Source organism: Orycteropus afer, unplaced genomic scaffold (genome assembly GCF_000298275.1).
Source record: "Orycteropus afer afer isolate SDZICR_OR568_19922 unplaced genomic scaffold, OryAfe1.0 scaffold00117, whole genome shotgun sequence".
Taxonomy (NCBI): Eukaryota; Metazoa; Chordata; class Mammalia; order Tubulidentata; family Orycteropodidae; genus Orycteropus; species Orycteropus afer.
This window is the reverse complement of record NW_006921704.1, coordinates 3,075,223-3,086,253: the sequence shown is the minus strand read 5'-3', so window position 1 is coordinate 3,086,253 and position 11,031 is coordinate 3,075,223. Positions and strand designations below refer to the sequence as shown.

General features: G+C 43.9%; 1 protein-coding gene across 1 annotated transcript in view; it reads right to left on the bottom strand.

Moving 5' to 3' along the window:
- The window catches only part of ABCC4 (ATP binding cassette subfamily C member 4), a 441,806-nt gene extending 431,166 nt beyond the window's left edge, over positions 1–10,640 (bottom strand). Inside the window, exon 1 of the mRNA XM_007944012.1 lies at positions 10,567–10,640. Coding sequence (XP_007942203.1) covers positions 10,567–10,640 — 74 coding nt within the window. The remainder of the gene's footprint in view (positions 1–10,566) is intronic.
- Positions 10,641–11,031: the final 391 nt, after the last annotated feature.

The following is an 11,031-nucleotide window of genomic DNA, read 5'->3' as shown; positions in this document are numbered from 1 at the left end:
CACTATGCTACCAGAACTCCCACCAGAGCTCCTAGATAACCATAAATAGAATGAACTCAACTTTGGTAACTAACAACCACTACTCTAGTAATAATGAGAAATATATTTAAGGATGTGATGATAACCATGCATGCAAAACTGAATTAAACCAATTGAAGAACTGGACCCAGAAATTTACATTTTTAACCTGTCTGGGAAATAAGCAAACACAGTCAATTTATAAATGAAAAAGCTAAGGCCTACAAATGTTAAGTAGCAAGATGAAGGCTATTCACTCTTCAGTCTATACCAGTCACTGTTCCAAATGCTTTAAGGGTGCTTAATTCATCTGGTGCTCTCGACACCCCTCTGAGATGGATCTGATTATTAGTCCCATTTTACAGATGTAGAAACTTGCTCATGGTCAACATAAGTGGCAGAACTGAGTTTTAAATCAGGGCACTCTAGCTTTAGTTCCAGCACTGCTCAACACTGATACTGGACCTGGATTGAGGCTCAGTCTTATAATAAATGTGCTTCTGGCAATGGTACTGGAAGATGACATCACCTTGCTTCCCCCCTTTACCTGTAACCGTTGTAATCCAGAAGCTCGGAGACTGCCCTGTCATCAGTCAGGGCCCCAATCCAGGCTCCAACACCAGCCTTTCAAAGGAACAAGGAAAATCCAGTTGGGTGAGGAATGATGAAGATGTGACTTAAACAGCAGATTCTGGAGGATCCTGAATGCCATGCTAAAGAATTTAGGCTTGCTCTTCAGAGTAATATGAAGGCAAGAGAAGTTTCTAGGCAGAAGAATGGCATGGATTTGCTTTAGGGGAAAGACCAGTAGCAAAAAGACCCACTGGGAATAAGAGAAGCCGAATGTTCTGAGGCCACATCAGTAGTAGCTAAGTGCATAAGGTTGTGGAAGGTATGGATGTTTGTCTCCTCCACAACGGATCCCAGTTACCTGTATTCAGGAAACATTTGCTGAATGACTCCAAGGAGTACTTCTGAAGCTGAAATGATAGACCTCGGTGCTAGTGGATGAGGTGAAGAAGTCAAGAATGACTGACAGGTGTATGCCTTTAAGAACTGGATGGGTAAAGATGCCAACATCCCACACAGCAACTCAAGAGGCAGCACAACTCAAGAGATAGTACAACAAAGGGCAGGAAGGAAAACAGGTTTTGAATGCATGTATATATAATGAGCATACTTACTCATTAACTAAACTTTTAACTGATACGGTCAGCATATTCATATTTGCTCAGCCAACATTTATCAGACAGGATTCTAACCTAAGAAGGTATCAAATGCCTGTTGCAGAGTAGACAGGATTCTAACCTAAGAAGGTATCAAATGCCTGTTGCAGAGTAGACAGCCCCCCCCCCCCCCCCACCCCCCCAAAAAAAATCACTACCATCAGTAGATTTCTACTCATGGCGACACAGGTGTTACAGAATAGTACTGTCAATAGAGTTTTCTTGGCTGCAATCTTTATGGAGGAGTCCCTAGGTTGCACAAATGGTTAAGTGCTAGACTACTAACTGAAAGGGTAGCAGTACAAACCCACTCAGGGGTGCCTCAAAACAAAGGCCTGGAGAACTGCTACTGAAAGCTATCACAGCCTTAAAAACCATATAGATTGTGGTTCTATTCTGTACATAACTTTCTGGGTCTTGATTTCCTCATTTGTGAAATAAGTACAATGATGCAATAATGCTTACCTCATAGTATTGTTTGAGGATTAATAGAAAACACAGAATGAAATTCTGAGCCCACAGAAAGCAATAAATGTTTATGATCATTAGTATTATTACTTAAATGGATCCATCTGATCCACACATCTCACTGTGTAGTCTCAGAATTAACTACTGTCTGTTTAAGTCACCTGAATTAACTATTAAAATGCATACTCCCAGGTCCCACTCAAACCTACTAGTTTCAGAACCATTGGGGTGGCAAGGGCTATGTCTGCAATTTTTACAGGCGTATCAGAAGATATTGTTGAAATAGGTAAACATAGCCTTAACATCTAGAGGAAATATTATGTTTACCCTCTGCTAATTTCTATTTCTAATTATCTCTATGTATGTACAACTATAGATAAAGTATTAATATTTAAATGGGTCTAAAACTTTCTTCCTACCTCCCTGAGGGCAAGAAGTGACCTTTCTCCCCACAAACCTTCTGGCATTGTCTGCAAAGTCAATAAATGCTCATTATTAAATGCTGTAAAAGGCATCCCCTGGCCACTCAACCTTGGGTTTCCTTTGAGCTCTTAACTCTGCACTATCATCTCCAACTCACAACGGTCCTGGAAGATGGAAAAACCAGTTAACAAGTTGCCATCAAGTCAACTCCCACTCAAGACAACTCCATGTGTGTCAAAATAAGACTAAGCTCTATAGGATTTTCAACGGTTGATTTTTCAGAAGTAGCTAACCAGACCTTTCTTTGGGGCCACTTGGATGGACTCAAACCCCCAACCCCTAGGTTAGCAGCCAAGCACATCAGCCATTTGCACCACCCAAAGACTCCTTAAAAGATAGATACCAGTCTCCTAATTTTAAGAAGACTGACGCTTACAGGGGTTCATTTGTATATCACCACCTGGAATTTTCAGGGCCAAGGACAGGATCTGAGTTCATTCGATTTTTAAGCCCAGATACCCCCATTCTACTTCTGTCATCTACCTTTACACTATTTATCACCTCAGAAAGAGGAAATCCGAGGAAGCATCCTCATGTTAAGAGGTAAAAGGTCTGTCTTATCACTCACTCACTGCCGTCGAAGTCAAACTCACAGTGACCCCTGCTTGGGTTTCTGGGGCGGTATCACTATAGAAGTGGATTGCCCAACCTTCCTTCTGAGGAGTCACTGATGGGTTTGAACTGCCAGCCTTCTGGTTAGCAGTCAAATGTCTTAGGCATTATGCCACCAGAGCTCCTAAAGGGTCTTATGGCCCTGTCAAAGTCTTGTCCAGGCTTGGGATGAAGGTTCATGCTGCACACTGTGCCTCTGGGCTCCACACTCTAGAAACAGTTGAGCTGACCCAGCCTGGGAGATGCAACTCAAAAGAGGCCTCCACAGAACCAGAAAGGCAAATTAGCCACTAATATATTTGAGTGGATACTTCTTATGCCTGCTACACTGAAGACTCTAAGGATAAGGCAAAAAAATAAAAAGCTGTTGTTGTTGTTGTTTCAGTTGCTGTAAAGTCGATTCCGACTTATGGTAACCCCATGTGTACAAAGTAGAACTGTTCCATAGGGTTTTCAAGGGTGTGACATTTCAGAAGATCTCCAGGCCTTTCTTCTACGGCACCTCTGGGTGGGTTCAAGCCACCACCACCTTTTTGGCAAACAGCCAAGCACTTAACAGTATGTGCCACCCAGTGACTGCAAGAACAAACTATACTCACGGCCACTGAGCTAATTCTGACTCAAAGCAACCCAACAGTACAGAGCAGAACTGCCCTATATAGTTTCGAAAACTGTAAATCTTTACAGAAGCAGACTACCTCATATTTCTCCCATGGAGTGGCTGGTGAATTCAAACCACCGACCTTTTGCTTAGCAGCCAAATGTTTTAACTACTACACCACCAGAGCTCCAAGTACAAACTAAAGGAGACAAACTTATAAAATGTGTCATACTGCTTATTTCACTGTAGAGTTAGGAGTAAATTTTAATATATCTCTTGGCGTTCTGGTAGCATAGTGGCTAAGACACTTGCCTGCTAACCAGACGGCTGGCGGTTCAAACCCACCAGCCACTCCTCGGAAGGAAGGTTGGGCAATCCTACTTCCGTAGTGATACTGCCTCGGAAACCCAAGGAGGGGTCGCTATGAGTCGGGGCCGACTCCACAGCACATAACAACAACAACAACTTGGCGTTCTACAACTTGCTTTGGCCAGCAATTATTGTACAAAATTGCCAAAACGTACCTAAACTGAATGCTTACAAAAGAGGAACTGATCAAGACAAAGAAAAAGCCCTAGAAGACTAACCTAGCATCAGTTGAAATAACCCAGCCTCATTTGGACTAATCCATCAACATTTAGAGTCCTTGGGTGTCACAAACAGTTAAGCACTTGACTACTAGCTAAACACACCCACAGGTACTTCAGAAGTCAGGCCTGGCAAAATGCTTCCTAAAGGTCACAGCCTTGAAAACCTATGTCACATAGTTATGCTCAGCACACATACAGCCACCATGAGTTGGAATCAATTCAACGGCAATTAACAACAATAAACAACAGAGAGATCAATATAAAAGGTATTACAAAAGTGGAGCAAGAAACAGTAATTTAAAATTAAATTTTTCTATCCATTTACTATTAACATTTATTAATGGCTTATTGCCACCAAAGGAGCTCTGGTGGAGACATGGTTATATTTGTCTGCTAACCAAAATGTCTGTGGCCAAACCCTCCAGATGCTCAGCAGGCAGTCTGCTTCCGTGAAGATTTCCAGCTTTGAAAACCCTGTGGGGCAGTTCTACTCTGTTGCTATGAGTCGGAATTGACGCAACAGCAGTGGCTTTGACTTTTTTTGTTATGTCACCACAACCTGTCTAATCCATCCACTGTACTCAGCCATTTGTGTTTCCCCCCTCACAGCATCAGCTTTTTCTGAGATGTGTCTCCAGAGTCTGTCTTGACATCAATGGCAGTTTCCATAACAGCCGCACTGTGCAAGCTGACAGTTCACAGACTGAGACACGGCCAGCGTCAGGGGAGCAAGGATTTAATCACTCTCCTGTGGGTCGAGTTCATCTGACAAATCTACCTCCACCCTTGTCTCTGGGGAAAGGTTCTATGCTGCTAACTGTGATGCAAAATGAGATGTGGCAGAGGGATTCAGAGCACACCCTAAGAGCTTGGAGGGGATGTTCAGGGAATCAGGGAATTTGACAATCTAGTGCCCAACTGGACACAGTTCATAATTTACAACATTTACTTTCAATCAGGAGATAAAGAATTATTCAATAACTTATGAGGAGAAAATGGACTGTTTCAGAGAAATTGGGGCCTATCTCATAAGAAATACTAAAAGGAATGCTAGCTGCATCTGTTGTTAAAAATGAAACAATAACACAGCTAAAAGAAAATGCATACGGAGATTTGGCCAATGCAGGGATTAAAAATATATATATATATTAATAAGGAACAAAAGCCAAGAGAAGAAATCAAAAAAGAAAAATATATATAAACAATTAATGATATATAGGCAAACAACAACAATGATATATATACATTTAAAACTTCTGAACAAAATTAAAAACAAATGGAAACTGGAAATATATGTTAAGCACCATTACAAGGCATTTTGAAACAAAAATACCTCACAGAAACAAATGCCAAAAACTTATTAATAGATAATTCAAAGAAATACCAATAAACCGTCAATCAACAGGAAAAAAGTCCAATCTCACTAATAATCAAACGCATTCTAATTAGAATGGTTTGACACTGTTGTTGTTGTTGTTATGTGCCTTCAAGTCGGACCCAACTCATAGCGACCCCTCCTTGGGTTTCCAAGGCAGTATCACTAAGGAAGTAGATTGCCCCATCTTCCTTCCAAGGAATGGCCAGTGGGTTTGAACCGCAAGCCTTCTGGTTAACAGTCAAGTGCCTTAGGCACTATGCTACCAGAGCTCCTACTGACTTGAAAAAAAATTTTTTTTTTAACTCAATACTCAGAGTTGACAAAGAAATGAACACACCAACCACTATTAATAGTGCCAACTGGTCTAAACCTGTTGGAAAGAAATTTGGCCTTTCACCCAGTTATAGTATTCTACTTCTGGGAATAACAAATACCTAAAGACACAAGGGCATGGACATCTATTACATCATTATTAGAAATAAACAGTGTTCAGTAATAGTGAAAGACTATATAAATTGCAATCATTAAGTAACATGTTTTGAAGACTATTTAATGCCATAAATAAATACTAACTAGAAAATTAAATGATAAAAGGAATCAGAGTTAAAGCTATTTAGTTTTATGGAAAAGGGGTACATGTGTGCACAAAAGTGTTTTCAGGGAATAAGACTAAAAAGAAACAAAGTGTCACTAGGTATGTCTGGCTCATAGAAACAAATCTGTGTTCCTTTCCTTGTTTTCCAAAGGTCTTGCAGAAACAGAAAAAGAGTTCTTAAAAATCCACCATAATGTATGACTCCTCATAGGCCCCAAGTCAAAACTGTGCTATGAAAACACCAAAATCCCTGTAATGGCATTTGCATAAAAGTTACCAACCTAGTTACTGGCATCATTTGAGTAGGCAGCTACCAGTATTCAAGTTCAGAAAGCAGATGAAATTGGAGAAGAAAAGCAAACACCCAATCAGAAAATGAAAAAGTGGTTTTTCTCCAGGAGGTGGGCCTTGTGTCCAGGTGGCTACTTCCAGCTGGGCTCATTTAAGCTTTCCTGCTTCCAGGGAGAGGGGTACACCAAGATAGCACCAAGGTGCTTCAGACTTTAAAATTCTTCCACTTACAAAAGGTAAACAAATATAGGAAAGCCATCATGGTCCACAACTGACTTCACAAAGTCATGCCCTTCTTTTGAAAGTATAATGTACTGCAATGACATGGCCATTGGGTAGAATAGCTTAAAGCAGTGAGCAGTTCTCAAACTTAAGAATCACCAGAACATTTGTTTAAACCCCCACCCCCAAGTGAATCTGTCCAGAGTAGTTAACGAGAATTCACATTTCTAACGAGTTCCCAGGTGTTGCTGGTTTGAACACCATGCCTTGAAAACAGCTGCCTTCTTAAAGCATGGTAAAAGATATTTCACATGCATCCTCGCCAACAGGTACAACTTTAAGAAGTTCCTTCCCTTGAGAAAACAGAAAGGCAGTATTTGCACAGGAAGATAGTTCAGGGGGCAGAAATGCAAAGGAAAGAAGGACACAGGGAAGAGAGATAACTACAGGGAAGAAGAGGGAAGAGAGCTGTTACACTGTGGGGATTGCAGTCAATGTCATGAAACAAAATATGAACTGCTGCATAGAAAATGAATTTGCTCTGTATACTTTCACCCAAATCACAATAAAAACTAAAATGAAATAAAAAAAAGAAGTTTCCCTGAGAAACTCCAGCCTATATAAGCAGATGTGTTGAAAACAGGCTTCCCCATGCATTTGTGTAGCACAAACAGTTAAGGGCTCAACTACGAGCCAGAAGTTGGCAGTTCGGAACCACCCAAAGGCATGCCTGGATATCAGCTTCCAAAAGGCCACAGCTTTGAAAACACTATGTTGTTGTTGTTAGGTGCCATCGAGTGGTCTCAGACTCATATTGACCACACAAATGAAACAGTGCCCGGTCCTGTGCCAGCCTCAGGATCCTTGCTATACCTGAGCCCATCACTGCAGCCACTGTGTCTATCCATCTCATTGAGGGCCTTCCCCTTCTTCCTTGACCAACCACTTTACCAAGCATGATATCCTTCTCCAGGGAATGGTTCCTCCTGACAATATAACCAAAGCAGGTGAGATGAAGTCTGGCCATTCTTGCTTCCAAGGAGCATTCTGGCTGCACTATGGTGCAGTTTCATTCTGCATTCATGGAGTAGCCACGAATCCAAGCTGACTCCACAGCAAGTAACACCACCACATGTGCAGGCAGAGCAGTAGTGGTTCTGTGGTAGAATTCCCACCTTCCATGTGGGAGACCAGGTTATATTCCCAGCCAGTGCACCACCACCACCCCTCAGTCAGCTGGAACTTACGGATTAGGAAGAAAGGACTGACAATTTATTTCTAAAAAAACAGCCAATGAAAACCCTATGGATCATAAATTTCCAATCAGCACCGCTCATGAGGACCGAGATCTGACAGCATTTCATCCTATTGTACATGGGGTTGCCATGAGACAGGGCCAACTCAAAAAACCAAACTCACTGCCATTGAGTTGATTCCAACTCATAGTGACCCCCACTGAGTTTCCAAAGCTGTAAATCTTTACAGAAGCAGACTGCCTCATCTTTCTTCCACGGACCCACTGGTGGGTAAGAACCACTGGCCTATTGGTTAGAAGCCTTAACTACTACATCACCAAAGCTCCTTCAGGGACAACCAGACAGCAGCTAATAACAAAAGCAACCCCTATGGAAGCAACACAGTGCAGCAGTTACAAACACAGGCTCTGGAGCCAGGTTGCCTGGCTTTGGATCCTGCTAGACCCCTTACTACTAGCTGTATAGTCCAAAGCAACTTACGTAACTTCTCAGCTTCAGTATCTTCCCATGTAAAATAGATACAACTTTTCCCCTCCAGCAGGAAAACCAGAAATGGGTGCCAGTCATCATTATTCTTCCCATTTCCTTCAACTATTCAGTTCTGCCCTGAATATCCACAAACAGAAAGTTTTCAGAAGTTTATCACCCTGCCTGAAGTTAAGGAAAACATCTTCTTACCTTCAAATTATTTATGGTAATCACACCCATATTCCTTCCTCTTCTGACCCCCTCTCTCCTCAAAAAAAGAGCCACCAATCAGGTCTGAAATTGAACCCACACCTGTGGCTTCCAGCCAAACAAAAGACAGGCATATGAGTTGAACATTTACCTGAGATAGATACACTCGTTGGAGAGAACAATCATGGGAGAAAGAAGGGCTTCTTATGCACAGGGAGAGAGCTCAGGGAGCAGGAGTGCATGGAGGGATGGACACAGGGAAGAGGTAACTATCAGGAGAAAATGGGAGGGGCGCTGGGGGAAAAAAAAAAAAAGGCAGGGATTTTTGTATGGCTTTTGTTTATTGCTTTATCCCATGTCTTGAATGTTGTCGTTGTTGTTACATGCCATCAAGTCGGACCGACTCATATCAACCCCTCTTTGGGTTTCCGAGGCAGTATCACTATGGAAGTAGATTGCCCCATAGCTCCTGTGATAGTGGTTGGTATACAGTGGACACCTGATAAATATTTGTTTAATGACTACATAAATGAATAACAAGGTATGAAATCACTGAAGACAGATGCACACATTAGTGGCTAGAGAGTACTAGGTCTTTAGTACATATGTATGATCTTTAATGCCATGGAATCATATAATTATTGAATAAGACAATTCCCCTTTTCATTGTGTTATCACCAACATGTTATTTTAGCAATGATTTATACTTATTGTTGATAATAAAAATAGAAGTAAAAAAAAAAGGGGGGACCATCAAACAGTATTCAGGTGTTCCTGAATACTGAATAAACTACAATTAAAGCAAGAGTAGGTGCACTCATCCCCTTGGCATCTCCTGGGTGTTCCCATTGGGGAGAAAAAAAAACAACTACTACTCGTCAAAATATGCAGAAAAGATGAAAGAGTAGAGATAAAGAGAGAAAAAAAAAAAAGGTCTAATTATCAACCAACTGGGATTAAAACCCAAAGGCTCACCCCCACCTAGTTAATCTTCACATTTACTGGCTAGAACCCCAGTTAAGATGCTTCACCACTTTGAATACAAAAGATGGAGCGGGGCTAGATGCCCTCCCAGCTCAGTGACCATTCAGTGGTTTTAGGATCACAGGATTCCTTGTCAGAATCACCTGAACGAAGGCCACAGATGGCTTCTCTGAGAGGTACAGATCCCCGACTAAGACCTCTTTCCACAAAGGCTCATGGGCTCCATCCCCAGAGTAGTCCTCACAGGTGTTAGTGAAGATACTAGCAATATGAAAAGACACTCCAGTATTGCCTACTGTGTCACAGCCAAAAGCAAAAAGTAGAAAACAGTGTTCAAGAGTTTAAAATGTTATTCTATCCGCATGAACTTTGCCACAACATACAATAACATACCACGGTACATACACGGGCAAAAAGGGAAAGCCACACTGTCACAGACATAAACACAGCATGAGCTCCGTGGAGTTGTAATGCAACTGTCACGTAATGAACATCAGAAGGGGTAGGGACTCTATTACGAGATGACTCTGGTCCATGGCACTAATTAGGCTTTCAATCAGATTAGAAAAAGAAAGCTGTTTATAAACTGCTTATTTACAAACACGGGAAAAGAAGTGCAGTTTTCGTTCAGGGGATCTGAGAATCCCTGAGTGATACGTGGGAAGCCAGCTAAATCCGTTCTCCCAAGGGAAGTGAGTCCACCTTTAAGCAGTCCCAGTTCTCCGCCTCCAGCCCCTCTCGCCCAGCACTGGAGGCAGACGAGCAGCAAGGTGCCTCAACAAAGAGAAAGATCCACACGTGCCCCGCGCACCCAGATCCCCGCAACCACCGGCCCCGCGCGTGGGGATGCAAGCAGGCAGCACGCGGCGGTCCGCGAAGGCCCACGCGGCGGCCTCGCCGTGGCAGGAAGCCTCAACGTGGATCGATGCGCTAAGGCGGAAACCGCTTCCTTCCCGACCTCGGCCACCCAACCCCAAAAGGCACCGGCGGCATCTGGCACGAGCCCGGGAAAGGAGCTTCCGCGGCGGGGATGGCTGCGGCCAAGCGAGGAGAGGACTGAGGAGTGGTGGAGGGTGGGGTGGATCGCGCCCTCGGGACCAGCGGCGGGAGAGTGAACCAGTGCTGGCGGAGGCGCGACGGGGTAGCGGTGTGTGGGTTGCTCACCAGAAGAACACGCGCGAGCATAGGTTCGCGTCCTGCAGCGGATTAGGCTTCACCTCCGGGTACACCGGCAACATTTCGGCAGCCTGGGAAGGTCGCGGGCCGGGGTCACGCTGCTCAGGCGGCAGTTGCCGCTGCCGGTGCTCCAGGAGACACCGGCGGGGATGCTGGGACACTGGACGCCGCTCGGTCCCCTCTGTAAGAGCCCTAAAACACCCGCTTCCGGAAGCCAGGCGCCGGCGGCACGCCCTGTCCCCGCCTCTCGGGGCGGCTTGGGGGCTGTTGGTAGCTTGCTGCTGCCGCCTCGGACCTGGGGGTGGTGAGATACGTTCCAGCGCGGCCGCGGGCTGCGGGGTGACGCGGCGGGAAGGGATAGCTGTACGAAAGTGCGGGGGTGGAAATTCGAGGGTGCAGCCCTGGGGTCCGCGCGCAGGTGGAAGGCTAGAAGGAGAGAACCGGCGCCGCTAG